The sequence below is a fragment of the Natator depressus genome, chromosome 13, assembly GCF_965152275.1.
Source record: "Natator depressus isolate rNatDep1 chromosome 13, rNatDep2.hap1, whole genome shotgun sequence".
NCBI lineage: Eukaryota > Metazoa > Chordata > Testudines > Cheloniidae > Natator > Natator depressus.
This window is the reverse complement of record NC_134246.1, coordinates 1,313,461-1,331,723: the sequence shown is the minus strand read 5'-3', so window position 1 is coordinate 1,331,723 and position 18,263 is coordinate 1,313,461. Positions and strand designations below refer to the sequence as shown.

At 56.3% G+C, this 18,263-nt stretch overlaps 1 protein-coding gene across 1 annotated transcript; it reads right to left on the bottom strand.

Moving 5' to 3' along the window:
- Positions 1–880: 880 nt before the first annotated feature.
- Positions 881–16,843, bottom strand: LOC141997354 (uncharacterized). Its single transcript, XM_074969680.1, has 7 exons — positions 16,651–16,843; positions 10,209–10,349; positions 9,160–9,300; positions 8,628–8,771; positions 8,292–8,462; positions 2,277–2,417; positions 881–1,016 (listed from the first exon to the last, which is right to left on the bottom strand). The coding sequence occupies exons 1-7, from the start codon at positions 16,727–16,729 to the stop codon at positions 976–978; spliced, it is 858 nt and encodes a 285-aa protein (XP_074825781.1). The 5' UTR covers positions 16,730–16,843; the 3' UTR covers positions 881–975.
- Positions 16,844–18,263: the final 1,420 nt, after the last annotated feature.

The following is an 18,263-nucleotide window of genomic DNA, read 5'->3' as shown; positions in this document are numbered from 1 at the left end:
GGAGAACTCATTCAGACCCTGCTTACACAGGCTTGCTCCTTTCCATGGCAACCTGGGGGTCTCTGCTCCCACTGTCCATCACTTTGTTGTTTGTGAAGCGTGGCCACTTCACTCCCCACTGTGCTGGGGGAGCCAGTCAGGAATGTGCCTGACCCACCCCCCAAGCTCAGATCAGACCCACAGGTCTCTGCCTGGCTCCCATCCCTTCCAGAGCTCAGCACCGGTGGGGTGTGGCTGGGGTCCGGAGCAGGAACCCCAGAGAAAGCCTTTTCCCCTGGGATTTAGAGGCGGGTCCCATGGACCTTGGGTCTGGTCACTCCATTGGGGATGGGAAAGCAAGCCAGAGCATGGGAAGGGAGCAGGGTCAATTGACTCACACCCCCATGCCTCCACCAGCATGCCCCTCTCCTGCCCAAAGGGATTGTCCAACAGCCCCAGCTTCTGCAGGGAGTCTCAGGGTGGCAGAGCCAGGCTGCCACTGCTGGGAGAAGCCATGTTTATCAGGACTGAAGCTCCAGCCCCAGGCACTGGCTGCAGCTCGCTGCACTGGGGAGATGCTATGAGAAGTGCTGGGTAAAGAGGGAACATGATCCTCTTGTAGCGAAGGTCCTGTGGGGTGGGGGACTGTGATCCTCGGGATCTGGTGTCTCCAGACCGCAAACAGCTGCTCTCTGGAACCCAGGGACTAGGCGGCAGCTTACGCTCTAGTGACACTGCCCAGTGCTTGCCACGCCCCCAGGGAGATCCTGGGACATTAGCCTGGGGCACAGGCTCCAGCTGGAGGGGGGTTGTCCCGGGCGCACATGCAGGGACAGTGAGGCCCAATCCAGGAAATCACAGGGAGGCCAGCTGAGTTGAGCTCTTTATTACACAACCCATGTGCTGGGTGAGATCAGGCCCACGGGCGATTAGGGGTGGGTGTCAGGTGGGGGCCGTATTGCAGGATCCTGTCCTGTCCCCACACAGGCCCTGCGGTCACACTCTCGGCTCTTTCCAGTCTCTCTCTCTGATCGGCCCTGTGGAAGAAGGGGCAGTCGGTCAGGCCAGGGGCTGGTCATGAGGCTGGGAGCAGGGAGGGAGGTGACAGCAGCAAGGACCTGCAATCCTGGACTGCGCCATGGGCAGGGGCTGGGCACAGAGATCCCGGCAGGGAGGGGGCTGGGCTCACCCCAGCACTCAGCTGTGTTTGTGTCCCCCCCGTCCCCCCCATCCCTCCCGGTGTCAGGTGCAGTCAGCGCAGTTCTGCCTTGCACGGCCTTGAGGCGGGGGCTGGGGGCACGGCTGACGTGGTTGCGCCCGGCCCTTCCTGGGCAGTCGCCGTCCTTGCAGCAGGGCTGAGTGCACGGGGCTGGGTGACCTCGGGAGCCGCCACTGGGCAAACTCCATGGCACAGAGCAGCCCCGGGGAGGAGGCAGGAGACCCAACCGGCCAGGCCAGCAGCACCCATATCATCCCTGAGCACTCCTCTCCCCATCTCCACGCCAGCCTCCTGCAGCCCTTCTTCTCCTCCCCAGAGAGCTGGGAGCTCCATGGGGGAGAGAGGGCAATCTGCACCTCCAGCTTCCGCCCAGACTCCAGGCCTCCGGGGGAGCTGGGTCACTCGGAGCAGGTCTGTGACCAGAGTGACCTTTTCAAAATGCAAAAATGAGACACATGCCAGAACCCCAGACCCCTTGTGGCCACGCCCCCTGCCCTGCCTTTCCCCATGGCCCCACCCCCTGGCCAGGCCAGAAGCCGGAGCCAAGCCATGGGGAGAGCTGCCCAGGGAGCCCGGGCCGCTGTGGGGAGACACAGACCCTCCACCTGCCCTGGGCAGGGGCCGACGTGCCCAAGAGCAGCTCCCGGCCGGTTTTCCTGCCCCCTGGGGTACGGTGACCAGGGCAGATGGAGGGTCTGGGGCTCCCCCCAGCAGCCTGGGCTCCCCTTACCATGGCTTGGCTCCGGCTTTCAGCCTGGCCAGGGGGTGGGGTCTCACAGTGAATGGGGGCTAAGGCCCACCTCAGCCCTCCCCCCCGCCAACCAGAAGAGGCTGGCACCACCCCTGAGCATCAGGCAGGCTGTTCTGGAATCATGCACCCAGGAACGAGACTTGAAATGTACATTTTGGGACATTTCCACCCAAGTCAGGACAGGTGGTCACCCCTTCTGTCATGTTGGGGCCCTGGCCGCGTGACTCCGATTCCTCCCAGCGCTCAGAGATGGGGGCAGGGAGCCCTCGTGCCTGGTGATCAGAACGGTCCCGTTCTGCAGAGCCCCGGCACGATGCTGAACCTCACCTGCCACGGGGGTTTGGCAAGTCCGGCCACACCCAACACTGCAGCACTTTTCTGCTCCAGGGCAGTCGTCATCACTGAAGCAGAGCAGAGCACAGATCCCCATGGTGTCTGGGGGGAACACACGACAGAACCCAGGTTTCTCTGGAAGACAGAACGGTCCCATGGCAATGAGACACCTGGCTGAAAATCCCAACAGCTCCATGTGGGGCTGAGTGGGGTCCTGAGAGAAATGGACCAGCCCTGGAGACGTCAGTGAGAGATTAGATATCAGATGGAAAACTGCCCCCATGCCTGCACTCTGGGCACCTCTGGCCTCGTGCCCTTGAGCTAGGGGTCCCTGTCCAGTCCCTGTCCAGTCCCAGTCTCACCGAGAGCTCAGCGTAGGGAGGGGCGTCCTTTCAGGAGAAAAACATCCACTTCCAGCTTCAGCCAAGCTCTCCGGGGCCAAGCCCCGTGCAACTGTAGGGGTTAGGAGAGGAATTCTGTCCGAGGGATTCCAGCGAGGGAAGATTGGATAAACACGGCACTAAGGGATGCAAAGGGAGGGCCTGAGGCAGGACAGCTCGCAGGAGCAAACATCTCCGTAGTTATCTGTGAATCCTCTACAAAGAGCTCGTCTCTCACATGCTGGGCTGATGTGAGACCCTGTCTGTGCCCAGCACCTTTGGGGGCCATAACAGTAACAGCGTTTCCAACGTGTACAGAGTGGCGAGCGGGAGGGCCAAGGGCTCGTCACAGCTACGCCCTCATGCCAGCAAAGAGTCACCTCCCTGGGTAGCCGTTTATTCTGTATAACAACAGGAGAAGGGGAGCAGTTGCTTCAGAAGCTGAAAGCCCAACGGCCTCAGGAAGCGGCCAGTCAGTTCCTGTTCCAACGCAAAATGTAGCAACAGGAGAGCAGCTTAGCAATGTGGCAACTGCCTGAGCAGGTCAGAGCTTTATCCCACCCCATCCTAACAAAGCCAGGTTGGTGTGACACTCGCAATCCAGGTGCCAGCTCATGTCATGTTGGATCATATTAAAGAAGTTCTGTATTAAAATCACAAATGAGTTTGATTCCCCATAGTTTAAATTCCAGGGTATTACTAATTAAGAGGTCTCTTGGGTTTTGGTACTGTTTCTCTCCCTCTATGTGTGAAACTTGCAAGCTGCTAATTGTGTTAGTACATTCTAAGACAGAATCTGTTCTCAAAGCAATTCACAGAGACTCAAAGCAATACTCTAACAACAGAAACAGCACCCAGAGACTCCCCGCCCTTTTGTTGTATTAACAATTGTGATTAAAATAGAGATAGAGGATGTATGTGGATGGATGCTTGGTGTGGATAATAACTGAATGATCAGGGAGGTGCCAGCCTAAGAATCCAGTGTCCATCGGCTGAAGAAGGCGTCAAGTGGAAATAACCAGAGGACCCCCGGAGGGCAGACTGGAATCCACCCAACAGCCTCAAGAATGGGAGAACCAAAGAACAAGATAACATCTAGCAGCACGGAGCCGTCAGGAATGTGCCATCTGCTGATTGATTCAGCAACAGCATGATGAAGCAATTCCCACAGACTGGCCTAGGAAGAAATTCCTATAAAAAGAGACTCTAAAAAGTGAGAACTTTGGGGTCTGATTCTGCAAACCAACTTCCAGGAGCATCAGATGAGCATCTGACAAGGCCCTGCTCCCTCCTCATGTCCAGGCCACCTGGCCAGTGGCTTGGCATGAGCAACTCTAAGGCTGGTAACTATGATGACAACCTTGCAGAACCTCTGTGTGTGTGTGTGTGTGTGTGTGAATGTGTGAATAAATATGAGATTGAATGGAATGTTATAGCTATAACTAACTGCTTACTATGATAACAACCTTGCAGAACCTGTGTGTGTGAGTATGAATGAATGAGTGAATAAAGATGAGATTGAATGGAATGTTACAGCTGTAACTAACTGCTTACTATGATTCTTTCTGTATTCACAATAAATGTGGTATTTTGCCTTTTTCCCTTTAATAAGATCCTGCTGGTTTTTAATTTATTGGTACAACATTTTGGTGGAGAATTGCGAAAGGGGGAATATTGGTAAAAAACCTCAGTTATTGTAAATATTGGTGTGCACACCGCCAGCTCTAGTGAGCTAGGCATTTCTATTAGGTTAACCAGACCTGCTGGCCTCCGAGAAGGTAGCAGGGGACCTGCTGGCCTCCGAGAAGGTAGCAGGGAAAACAGATTAAACCAGACCTGCTGGCCTCCGAGAAGGTAGCAGGGGACCTGCTGGCCTCCGAGAAGGTAGCAGGGAAGAACAGATTAAACTAGACCTGCTGGCCTCCGAGAAGGTAGCAGGGAAAACAGATTAAACCAGACCTGCTGGCCTCCGAGAAGGTAGCAGGGGACCTGCTGGCCTCCGAGAAGGTAGCAGGGAAGAACAGGTTAACCGGACCGGCTGGCCTCCGAGAAGGTAGCAGGGAGAAATAGGTTAACCAGACCTGCTGGCCTCCGGGAAGGTAGCAGGGACCTGCTGGCCTCCGGGAAGGTAGCAGGGGAAAAACGCATAGATTAAGCTATGATTTCAGAATCTAGGCTGTGTCACTTGCTAAGTAATACCAGCAGTGACAAAGAGATTGAAATATCCATGTTAAGATGTTTAAAAGAAAACAGGGTAAGCCAGTACCAGAGGGAGGAATGGAGTCAGAAGGAACTCCAACCTCACCTTTTGTTAAAGAAATTACACCTTTTAAACAAAACCTTCAAAAATTTGGGCACAGTCCTTGGACTAAACAAGCCCTAGCTGATCTCTGCACTATTTCGGACCTAGAGGATAGATTGGCTCAGTATATCCTCATATACAAACCTTCTAGTGCTGCCAAAAGAGATGCAGCAGCAATTTGGTTGTTGTGGGAGGCATGTAAGGATTCTTCCCTCCGCTTGTCTTCATGTAAAGAGGAAAAGGCACAAACGGAAAAGGGAGCAGACAATTGGAAGGTGCTGGCTACAAATACCCAAAGCCAGCTGAAAATAGTGAAAGAGGCACTCCAGGAATACAAAAAGAGTGAAAAAGTTAACTCTGCAGAGGCTGGAGGGAATTAAGCAGCTAAACTTTGTGAAAATGTTAAAAAGGAAAAAAAAGTGTTAGAGAAAGAGCATTCTTGGTTTCTTTGCAGCCATTCTGAGGGAAAAATGGGCCCTTTTCCAAAGGAATGTCTGTAAATTAGCCAGGCAAAAGAAACTGATTAAAATCATTTGACTGGACAATTTAGTCAAATTTGCTAAAAGAACATAAGGGGGTTCTATTGGAACTTAACTGCCTCAAATGTATAAAGGGAATGTAAGATGTAAAAAAACAGAGCAACGTGGAAGGGATGTTAAAGAAAAGAAAATGTGTATGTATCTATCTGTGTGTGTGTGTGTGTGTGTGAATGTGTGAATAAATATGAGATTGAATGGAAGGTTATAGCTATAACTAACTGCTTACTATGATAACAACCTTGCAGAACCTGTGTGTGTGTGTGTGTGTGTATATGAATGAATGTGTGAAGAAATATGAGATTGAATGGAATGTTATAGCTATAACTAACTGCTTACTATGATTCTTTCTGTATTCACAATAAATGTGGTATTTTGCCTTTTTCCCTTTAATAAGATCCTGCTGGTTTTTAATTTATTGGTACAACATTCACCCCATCCTAACAAAGCCAGGTTGGTGTGACACTCGCAATCCAGGTGCCAGCTCATGTCAGAGTCCCTGTGTCTCAGTGGAACAGTGACAGACACACAGCTGGAATCAGTCTGGCTCACCTGTGCGTTAGTGTTGTTAAAACAGGGATTAGAATGATAGGAATCTCTTTAGTGTTTCTTCTTTATTGAATGCTGGTGTGTTGCTGCCTGCATTCATCTCACTTATAGCATCTGTATCCCACAGTGTAAGGTAATATTTGAGCGGTTGTACAGTGAGCCTCTGTGACTGTGTAACTCACCAGACAGGAGAAAGACAAGAATTAGTGTGAATGGCTGATCTCCTACAGAAGATGTTATGTCCTGCCCAACAGGAAAGGTCCATTGACACCAGATGGACTATTGTGGGACATTAAAGAGGACAAACAATGTTCATTGTTTTGCCCTCCCCACCCCCGTGAAGATGAGTCATCCAAGTGGATTCCTCCCATCACCTGAGGTTGAAGCTGAGAACACAAGGAAGGATGGGGATAAAAACCCCAAACAGAAGGAACTGATGATCATGATGCAGTTTGGACTCTGGGGTGGCAAGGTTTCTAGGCATAAGCAACAGATCCACAGCTGCTCAGCCAGGGTTAGTCCTGAAGGGCATGTAGAGCTTACTCATGATAGAAGCTTCTGTTTCCTTGTGAAAGTTGAGATAGTAACTCATTTGTATTTCTATGTTTACTTTCTTTAACCTTGTAAATAACTCTCTGGTTTCCTTTTCCTAGTTAATAAATCTTTAGATAGTTTATTATAGGATTGGCTAGAAGCGTTGTCTTTGGTGTGAGATCTGAGGTGCAGTTGACTTGGGATAAGTGACTGGCCCTTTGGTATTGGCAGTAAGGTGAATATTGCTGTGATTGATGGTGTAAGGAACCAGCTATCACAAAGGTACGCTCACCTGGGTGGCAAGACAGACCGGCGTACCCAAGGGGCCTGTCTGTGACTCCCTGGTTAGGCTGTTATGGTGCCTGAGGAGTTCACACTGGATAACTGGTTGGTGAACCCCAGGTAGAGAGCTCACAGCCCGGTGGGGTTTGTGCTCCGGTTCCTAGCAGTGCCCCGGGGCTGGTTCTCATGCTCTGGAGGCCCTGCTGCCAGGGGCACAGTTAGGATTCGACTGCCAGAACTGGCAATAGGCCCTTGTATTTAGTCCATTTCCCATCACAAACAGCGCCGCAGACTCTCCTTCCGCGATACGGGAACAGCCCCTAGTGTATTTCCAGCACTGTCCCTCTGACCTGGGCAGCTCACCACCCACCTAAGGCCCCGTCTACACCAGCAAGCTTCGAGCAGCACAGTTGTACCAGATCGCTCGTGAAGCTGCTCTGTGCCGAGAGGAGAGAGCTCTTCCCTTGGCACAATTAATCCATTCCCAACGAGTGGCAGTTACTGTGTCGGTGGGACAGCATCTCCTGCCCGCACAGAGCTGCCCACGCTGGCACTTCTGTCAGTGAAACGTATGTCGCTCAGGGGTGTGTTTTTTCACACTTCTGAATAACAGAAATGATACTGGCCAAAGTGGTAGTTTAGACATAGCCTCCCTGCTCCTCCACAGGCCCTGAGACATCCGGCTCTGGTGCCAAATTGTTCCCAGTGCCCTGGCAGTGCCACAAACGACCTCGTCCCATGTCTTGGTGACGGAGCCGTAGAAGTAGGTGTGACTGCAGGCTGAACATGCGCCGGGCCCCACAAGGGCTTGCAGGTCACGTTAGCTACAGAGCACGGAGAGACAGCTGCTCAGCCTCCCCATTGAAATCTAACTGGGACCCAGTCTCCAGCTGGGGTGGGAGATGGGGCTAAAAGAGGACTTGGTCACTAGGGCATATCTGAACCCTGAAAAAACATTTCTTAATGGTCACTTCATTTACATATTAGTTGAAGAACCTTTAGTGCCGGATTTTCAGAAACTACGGTTAGGCAGACAAAATGTACGTGCAAACCCCTCATTTGCTAACAGTTATGGCCCGTGGATGCAGACTCTCAGTCTACGCGTGCCTACGACAGCTCTTGGCCGTTTGCATGCCGCGCTCCTCGCAGGCACAGCCAGGGGCGTCGGCCTGTGAATACTTACGGCACAGATTTGTATGCTGAACATTTTATGAACTGATTTCCATGATCGTCTCCCCTGCCCTGGCCTCCCACAGCAGGGCTAGGATCCAGCCCCAGAACCAGCAACCTCTTTCGCTTCGGTCCCGTTTCCCACCCTGCACTCCTGGTGACCAGTCCGGCCGGCAGCTGCGTTAATTCTCAGCCTGTCCCAGCTTGCTGAGCTGCCCAGCTGCGGCCGGCGGGTTCACGCGCTCGGGCCCCTTACCGAGTGTCCTGCAGGCCTGCTGGCACGCCCGGAGAGTTTTGAAATTGTTCCTGTTGCCCAGGCAGCCGCCATAATAGAATCTCTGGCACGTCCTGTAGGCCGGGTTGTAGAAGAAGCGAACGAGCCGTTGTGCGCAAGGGCCCCTCTCAGGCGGGAGTCGGCAAATGTCACCTGGAGAGAGGAGATGGGTTATAAGGAGGGCAGAGATCTGCAAGGGAGCTCAGGCTAGTGAACCCAGACTGGTGGGGAAGTGGGGATGTCTCTGGCCCACAGGATGCCTGGCCAGTGCTGTGGGGCTGGGGGCTCCACAGGCCCCTCTATCTTTGCTGCTGGTACCTGTTCCAGGGGCCAGGCAGCCGAGGCCACAGCCAGTAAAGCAGCATTTCTCCATGTTGGGACAGTCCCTGTCGTCTCTGCACTTATTCTCACACGGCGCGAACGTCTGCAGCACGGTCCTCTTGGGGCAGGTGCCAGGTTTGGCTGGAAAAGGGAAACAACAACAGCTCTTGTCTCTGTGGGGAACAAACCCCAAACGCACAGGCCTGCACCACGGACCGGAGCCAGGCCCCAGATCTGACCTCTGGCCAAGGCTTTTCCTTGCCGTCCTGGTCTGCGCCTCTCCAGGACTGATCCCTGCGGCTTCCCCCCAGACCCTCCCACCCCACACTCAGCCGCATGCCCCTGGGCCTTAGACCGCCTTCAGTCAGTCCCCTGCCTGTCCCAGCTCTGTCCCTTGCCCCACGTCCATTCTCTGACCCGGCCCCACTTGTGTAGCAGTTTGAATTACTCAGAATGTCCGGGGGGCTCATCTAATAGGCAGGACCAAGTACCCCCCCTTTGGTCCCCCACTCCCAGGTGCGAAGTTTACCTGACACAGCCCGCGCGCACTGCACATGGCATCCCCGGCTGCAGCACTTGCTGCCCGCTCCACACTGCCTGTCGTTATTGCATTCCACAAGGCAGATGGTCATACCATTGGGGTCAACCTGCGGGCAGTACCCTGGGTTTACTGGGGAACAGAACAGCGAGAGAGCAGGGTCAGCGTTGTCTGGACTCGTGACAAGGGGAAGGCTGCTATGTAACCACATAGTGCTCCTGCAGCCGCGAGCAGGCTGATTCCCACCCGCCCAGATCGCTGGCCTTGCACACACCGCCCCCTTCAGAGTGTCCGCTAAGGTCTCTGTCTGCAGGGCTGCAGGGGGGCCTGGAAACGTAGCTCTGGGAGGGATCCGAGAGGTCTTCTAGCCCAGTCTCCTGCACGGAGGCAAGACTCCGTATTATCTGACCACCCCTGACAGGGGTTTGTCCAACCTGCTCTTCAAAACCTCCCATGACGGAGATTCCAGCCTCCTGGGCAATTTATTCCAGTGCTTTACTACCCTGCCAGGACGGTTTCCCTAATGTCTAATCTAGTGTCTTGAGTCACTGAAGGCAACTATTGCAGAGCCCCCGGGGCCATCCAGATCAGGGTCTCCTGCCTTCTGGGTCAAACGCAGGGTGGGAATGGGCAGCTGCCGCTGGACTGGGCAGGAAGCAGCAGACACGGTCCATTTATCACCGTAGCGTCTGAGCGCCACTGTTGTAATCAGGATAATCCGAGATGCCACCTCCCCATCAGGATCCTCGTACTCTGTGTCACCCCCGCACACCAGGGAGGCCCTGCTGGGCCCGAGTTCTGACCATCCCTTGGCTGGGTGGGGGCCAGGCCCATGCCCATTGGGGTGGGGTTGGGCCCTGGAAGCAGGATTCATGGGGCTATCGTGGCTGCAGGTGTCCAGACTTTCTCAGGGGGCCGTGGCCACCTTGTTAATATTAAAATAAGGAGCCCAAAGGGGTGGGCGTGGCCATGGGGTCACCAGGCCTTGGCTCTCGGCTCCCAGCACCGATGGAGTGGGGTGGAGAAGGAGAGCCTCTCACCTCCTACGGGGAGTCTGCACTCCCTCCCGCAGCCGGTGCTGCAGCAGCGCTCGGATCCGGGACAGTCAGCGTCAGTGGAGCAGAAGATATCGCAGTTCGCAGCCCCCTTGTTGATGGGAGCGGGGCACTCGCCCTTTTTCACTGGAAACAAATGGGAAGAGAACCAGGGTTACAGAGCGTGGGGCAGACACATCAGCCAGGCCAGGGAAAGTGAAGCAGCCTGAGGCAAGGGGGTCATATCCAGGCAACGGACTCTCCCTCCCTTTACCCCCTCCCCCAGGGACGGAGGAATCTAACTGCTCACCCCCCAGGGGTGACCTCCTCCGCTCCCCAAAGACAGCTGGAAAACTTGCAATTTCAGGGCTTGTTTTCAACTGCATGTCACTAGAGACACAGGCCTCAAGGAGGAGGCTGGTGGGGAGGGATCCAATGGGCATGCTTTGAGATGGGCACAGGAATTAAAGATGAACCCCAGCCTGAGCCAGTCCCACCTGGGGGGGCCACACGGCAAGCCCCCACCACAGCAGGGCCCTTACATGACTGAAAAGAGTGTAAAGTCAGAGCAATCAAGACAAGGGAAACAAAGCAACAGAGAGAAGGCCCCTCTCCCAGGGTGAATCCTCTTTGCTGTGCTCTCTACCCTGTTCCCCAGCATCAACTTGTCTCGATATTTGCCTAGTTTTACAACAGCCTCCATGAAAAGCACTAGGGAAGTCAGAACAAACTAAAATTTCATCGGGACACTGCCTTGTTTATACTGCTCTACACACGATACACTGAAATGTACGTACAATATTCATATTCCAGTCGCTTTATTTTAGAATGATGTGGTACAATGAGAAAGTCAGCCATTGTTCAGTACTAGTGCGCTGGGACCCTCTGGGATTTCTATGTCTGACTTTGCAAGCAAGTCGTTTTTAAGTGAGATGAAAATTGGGGTACGCAAGACAAATCAGACTTGCATGCATTTCACACGCTTCAGCACCCATGATGGCGTGTCTGATGCTCCACCCCAGACTGAGCACAACTTGACATTCCTTATTCCCTGGTTCCAAACACTTCAAGCAACAGCTCAGGGGCAGAAACAACATGAAGTGACTTAGGGAGCCAGTCACACGACAAGAAAAATGAAGAGTGCCATTTAAAGGAGACAGTTCACAGCCACCCCAGCGTCTCACCCCATGTCCCGTTAGGGTGTGATGACCCCCGTCTGAGCCACTGAGAGCGAAGGGGGCTGGGGGCAGGCTGTAGGGCTGGGGGCAGGCAGAGGGAAGCCAGGCTGGCTGGGGAGGCAGGGGCAGGGAGCCCTTGTCACGGAGTGTGGGGGAGTCCAGGCCCTGCACCCCTCTTCCTGGGATTCACTGAGACTCTCAGCCAGCCAGTAAAACAGAAGGTTTATTGGACAACAGGAACAAACAGAGCTGTGGGTACAACCAGGACCCCTCAGTCAAGTCCTTCTGGGGGAGCAGGGAGCTTAGACCCCAGCCCTGGGGTTCCCTGCGTTCCTCCACCCAGCACCAAATTGAAACTAAACCCCCCCGCGGCAGGCTCCCTCCTGCAGCCTCTGTTCACATTCCCGGGCAGAGGTGTCACCTCCCCCTCCTGGCTCAGGTGACAGGCTCTCAGGTCTCCCAGTGAAACTCCCCTGCCACATTCCCAGGTCAACACTCCCCCCTCCCTGCTGTGTCCCATCTCTCCCCCCTTCGAGACTGAACTGAGCGGGGTCACTGTGACCAGTGACCTGGGGAAGTTCAGGGCCCCCTCTCCGGGACAACGCATCCGCTATCAGGTTGGCACTTCCCTTCACGTGGACCACGTCCATGTCGTAATCCTGCAGGAGCAGGCTCCACCTCAGGAGCTTGGCGTTGACTCCTTTCATCTGGTGCAGCCAGGTCAGGGGAGAGTGGTCGGTGTAGACGGTGAAGTGTGGCCCGAAGAGATAGGGCTCTAGTTTCTTGAGGGCCCACACCATGGCCAGGCACTCCTTCTCGATGGCCGCGTAGTGTTGCTCCCGGGGTAGCAACTTCTTGCTCAGGTACACGATGGGGTGTCTCTCCCCCTTTTCATCCTCCTGCATTAACACCGCCCCCAGCCCCGTGTCTGAGGCGTCGGTGAACACCACAAAGGGCTTGTCAAAGTCTGGGTTTGCCAGAACTGGGCCACTGCCCAGAGCCTCCTTCAGCGCCCGGAAAGCCTCCTGGCACTGCTCGGTCCAGACCACCTTGTCTGGCTTCCCCTTCTTGCATAGCTCAGTGATGGGGGTGGCTATGGCGCTAAAGTGGGGCACAAATCTTCGGTAGTATCCTGCCATCCCAATAAAGGCTTGGACCTGCTTTTTGGTGTGGGGAGCGGGCCAGTCTCTGATCACCTCCACCTTGGCTGGTTCCGGCTTTAGGCAGCCGCTCCCCACCCGATGGCCCAGGTAAGATACTTCCGCCATCCCCACCTTGCACTTCTCCGCTTTTACAGTCAGCCCAGCCGCCTGGAGTCGGTCCAGCACTTGTCTAACCTGGGACACATGGTCCTCCCAGGTCTGGCTAAAGACACAGATGTCATCAATATACGCCACGGCAAAACTCTCCATCCCCCTCAGGAGCTGGTCCACCAGGCGCTGGAAGGTGGCCGGCGCTCCCTTGAGGCCGAAAGGCAGGGTCAGGAACTCATAGAGCCCCAGAGGGGTGATAAAGGCCGATTTCAGCCGGGCATCTGCATCCAGCGGCACTTGCCAGTAGCCCTTTGTAAGGTCTATGGTGGTAAGGTACCGAGCTCCTCCCAGCTTGTCTAGGAGCTCATCAGGCCTGGGCATGGGGTAGGCATCAGATACAGTGATGGCATTGAGCTTCCGATAGTCCACACAGAACCGAACCGACCCATCCTTTTTGGGGACCAGCACCACCGGCGAGGCCCAAGGGCTGGCCGATGGCTGGATCACCCCCAAAGCCAGCATGTCCCGGACCTCTCTTTCCAGGTCCTGAGCAGTTTTCCCTGTGACTCGGAAGGGGGAGCATCTTATTGGCGGGTGCGATCATGTCTGCACCCGGTGGAGTCAGATAAGTGAGTCCAGGCTGTCAAGACTTCCTTGGGGAACCCCACTCGGCTGAAAATGGTCAGGAGCGCATCTGCCACGGTGTCTGCTTCAATGGAAGCTAAGGGCACTGCCTCGGGGAAGCGGGTGGCAAAATCTACCACCCCCAGAATGTATTTCTTCCCCGACCGGGTCGTCTTGCTGAGAGGCCCCACGATGTCCATGGCCACCTTCTGGAAAGGCTCCTCTATCATGGGCAAAGGTCTCAAAGCTGCTTTCCCCTTGTCCCGGGCCTTCCCCACCCTCTGACAGGGGTCACAGGATCGGCAATACTGCCGGACGGTGGTAAAGACCCCGGGCCAGTAAAAGTTCTGTAGCAACCTCTGCCGGGTGCGCCGGATTCCCTGGTGCCCTGCGAGGGGGATGTCATGGCCCAGGGACAGGAGCTTGCGGCGATACTCCTGGGGGACCCCCAGCTGCCTCCTGATCCCACAGGACTCCCCTTCCCCTGGGGGAGCCCATTCTCGGTACAGGAACCCCTTCTGCCACATGAACCTCTCCTGGCAGCCTCTCCTCATGGTCCGTCCCACACTGAGGTCGGCCAGGTCCCTGAGCTTCCACAAGGAGGGATCTTTCCTCAACTCGGCCTGGAAGTCAGCAGCTGGGGAAGGGATGGGGCCCGGTTCCCCCTCACTGGCCGGGTCTGAGGCCACAGCCTCTCTGAGCCGTGCCCCTCGGCGCTCCCTCCCCACCAGGGTAGGGTCCTGCGCCTCCGGTGTGGTACCGTCCCCAAGGTCAGGGTGCAGTGCCCCTCGCCGGCTCTGGCTACGGGTCACAACCACGGCGGTCTGGGGGTTGCTTGGCCAGTCCTCTAGGTCTCCCCCCATCAAAACCTCAGTGGGCAAAGGGTGGTGCACCCCCACATCCTTGGGGTCCTCCTTGGCCCCCCATTTCAGGTGTACCCTTGCCACGGGCACCTTGAATGAGGTCCCGCCCACCCCCGTCAGGGTCAGGTAGGTGTTGGGCACCACCCGATCTGGGGCCACCACCTCGGGCCAGGCCAGCGTCACCTTCGCGCCTGTATCCCAGTATCCATTGACCTTCCTCCCATCCACCTCCAGGGGAACAAGGCACTCTCTCCGGAGGGACAGCCCTGCGCCCACCCTGTAAACTGAGCACCCTGAGTCCAGAGCCTCTGGCCCTCTGGCGGGGCTGGCCTGGGGTACTCTTCCCTCCTGCGCAGGTGGTAAACTGGTAGCCCCCCTTTCCTGGGTCGTCTGCCCCTCGTCCAGCTGAGTCCCTACCCAGTTAACCCTGGGTAGGTTGGGTCTGTTCAGTCTGTCCCTGAGCCCGGGGCACTGGGTCCATACGTGGCCTCTCTGGCCACAGTGATAGCAGCTCAGGTCACGTTGGTCCCCTCGAGCGGGTCGGAGGGTCCCGACACCAGGCGTTCCCCTTTGGAGGGGGTTCTCCCTATTTCCCCGCTGGGAGGCCCCATGGTGACTCTCTCCCTGCATCGGGGGGGGGCCTGTTCTTTTGGGACTCCTCCCTGCTACCCCCTGACCGACTGTTCACAAACTCGTCGGCCAGCTGCCCTGCGTGTCGTGGGTTCTCGAGCTTTTTGTCCACCAGCCACAGCCTCAGGTCGGACGGGCACTGTTCATACAGCTGCTCCAGTACGATGAGGTCAATCAGGTCCTCTTTAGCTTGGGCCCCAGCTGTCCACTTGCGGGCATATCCCTGCATCCTGTTGACCAGTTGTAGGTAGGTGACCTCAGGCGTTTTACGCTGACTCCGGAACCTTCTCCGGTACATCTCGGGGGTCAGCCCAAACTCACGGAGCAGGGCCTGTTTGAACAGTTCGTAGTCCCCTGCCTCCGCCCCTGTCATTCGGCTGTACACCTCCACGGCTTTGGGGTCCAGTAAGGGGGTGAGAAACTGGAGCCTGTCTGCAGGGTCAACCCTGTGCAGCTCGCAGGCATTCTCAAAGGCCGTCAGGAAGCTATCTATGTCCTCCCCCTCCTTACGCTGGGCCAGGAAGCACTTATCAAAGCTCCTTGCAGTCTTGGGTCACCCCGCACTCACCGCAGCCGAGGCCCCACTGCTCCTCAGCCTGGCCAGCTCCAGTTCATGCTGTCTTTGTTTCTCCTTCTCGTCCTGCTCATGCCTAGGTTGCCTCTCCTTCTCCTGACGTTCCCGCTCCTTCTCCTGACATTCCCGCTGCTTCTCCTGACGGTCCCTCTCCTTCTCCTCCTGCTCATGCTTACGTTGTTTCTCATGATCCTCCAGCTCCCTCATTTTCATCTCCCTCTCCCATTCCAGCCGCATCCGCTCCAGGGATGGGGAGCTCCGCCAGGAGGATCCCCTGCTGGCTGCCGGGGTCAGGGTCCCCTCGGTATTCGCTGGGCTTTCCCCAACCCCTCCCCTAGGCATAGATAGGACGGGTCTCGGGATGTCCTCGGCAGCAGTCGGACCCATCCCAGCCCGGTCAGGCCCCAGGGCCCACGCTGCGTCCACCGGGCAGCTTCCCTCAGGGACTGGGATCGGATCATCCAAGTGATCCCTCTCCTCCAGCTGGGCAATCAGCTGTTCCTTGGTGGACCTCCCGACGCGCAGCCCCCTCTGCCTGCACAGCTCCACCAGGTCGCTCTTAAGGCGTTTAGCGTACATCTCCCGGCTGGCCACTCGCAGGCCGGGCAGCTTTCCACGGTTTCCAGGAAGAAGCCCTCGTGTGCCAGTCCTTCTTGAGGTCACCACCTCTTTGCCAGGGTCGAGCTGCAGACTCCTCCGCCCCTGGGACCGCTCGCTGCAATCCCCCAGGGGACCCTGTTACTGCAAAAGTCCTTCTCTCTGGTCACACACTCCCAGGGGTTAACCGCCCCCTGAAACTGTCTCTCTCTGAATCTTCAGCACGCCTGGTCCCCGTCAATCCCCCTTCGTTTTACTGCTCCCCAGTCACTTACTGCAGGAAGTGCCATCCACGGGGTGCAGTACATCCCACCTCTACCACCAATTGTCACGGAGTGTGGGGGAGTCCAGGCCCTGCACCCCTCTTCCTGGGATTCACTGAGACTCTCAGCCAGCCAGTAAAACAGGTTTATTGGACAATAGGAACACAGTCCAAAACAGAGGTTGTGGGTACAACCAGGACCCCTCAGTCAAGTCCTTCTGGGGGAGCAGGGAGCTTAGACCCCAGCCCTGGGGTTCCCTGCGTTCCTCCACCCAGCACCAAACTGACAACTAAACCCCCCCTCAGCAGGCTCCCTGCTGCAGCCTGTCTTCACATTCCGGGGCAGAGGTGTTACCTCCCCATCCCCCTCCTGGCTCAGGTTACAGGCTTTCAGGTCTCCCATTGAAACTCCCCTGCCACATTCCCAGATCAACACTCCCCCCTCCCTGCTGCATCACAGCCCTCACCTTGACAGAGCTGCCCAGAGGCAGACGGCAGATCAGCCCAGAGGGTGAGGAGCCCCAGGAGGAGGAGGCCTGATTTCATGGTGCTGCTATGCCAGGATGCCCAGCGCCGAGCTGCACCAGCTTATATACGATCATGCCAGCCTGGTACTGCGGCCACAGGAGGGGACATTACACAAGAGAGATGCCCCCGGTTTCTGCCCCTCCCAAAGGGAACAGGGAAACAGCAGGGAACTGCGAGAGTTGGGAAAGTCCCTGGTGTGAGGATGGTGGAAATGTAATAACAGGCTGCAGAGGTGAGCTCATGTTTCCAGGAGACTCCATGCCCTGGCTGGGGCATCGGGACAAACAGCTGAGCCAAGAGGCCACTGATCACTGGGCTTCCCTGGAGTGAACCTCTCGTGAAGCCTGCCCAGCGCCGGCCCCTGGAGCTGTGCGGAATGGGACGCTCTCACCTCATGGCAACGAGGTGGTTGCCCCAGAGCCAGATATGCCATTCTCCCAACACACACCCATCTTCATTCCCTCTGCTGCTTCCCATGAGGAGTGGCTGGGCCCACGCCTGCCAGGCTGTAATTACTAACGCTGGGCCCACTGGCCTGGCAGCTCCCCATGGCCCAGAAAACAGGACTCATGCGCCCTCCCCTCCCCAGAGCTGGCTGCAGACTCAGCTCCAGAACCTAACCCTGCCCCTGTGTCACGGAGTCCTTGGGCGATGCTCTGGAACTGCTCCCCATGAAGCCAGTCAGGACTCTGGGGAAGTCTCCTCTCTGGGAGCAGCCTGTCTGCAGGGCGCACAGCTCACATGGCTTCCACCTTCCTGGGTCTGACCTCGGAGCATTCAGCCTCTTCTGCCCCTCCGTGCACTTCCCACAGCCAGTCAGCCGAGGCGGCGCTCCTAGGGAAGCCAGAGGGTCCTGCCCCCCAACTCCACAGTCAGACGTGACTCTCAGCCAGCCAGTAAAACAGAGGTTTATTAGACGACAGGAACATGGTCTAACACAGAGCTTGCAGGTGCAGAGAACAGGACCCCTCAGCTGGGTCCATTTTGCGGGGGGCAGTGAGCCAGACAACCATGTCCCAGCCAGCCCCAAACTGAAACTCCCTCCAGCCCCTCCTCCTCTGGGCTTTGTCCCTTTCCCGGGCCAGGAGGTCACTGGATTCCTTTGTTCTCCAACCCTTTAGCTCTCGCCTTGCAGGGGGGAAGGGCCCAGCGCATCAGTTGCCAGGAAACAGGGTGTCGGCCATTCTCTGTGTCCAGACCCCTGAACACACCTGCCCTCTAGGGCTCTGCAATGATCATACACCCTTACCCCACCACCTAGATACTTAAGAACTGCATAGGGGAAACTGAGGCACCCCCACACTATTCAGAGGAAACATTAAGAACAGTCTCACTTTGTCACATCTCTCCCCCCTTCGAGATCGAACTGAGCGGGGTCACTTTAGCCAGTGACCTGGGGAAGTTCGAAGCCACCAACGTTCCCATGGATGCCCCAGCATCTCTCCCATTCCTTGGTAGGAGTTACACCAGGCCCTTCCAGCTTCACGCCCTCCCTTACGTCGGGGGTGGTTGATAGCACTCGCATGCCGCATGTGGGAAGGCTTATGCGGCC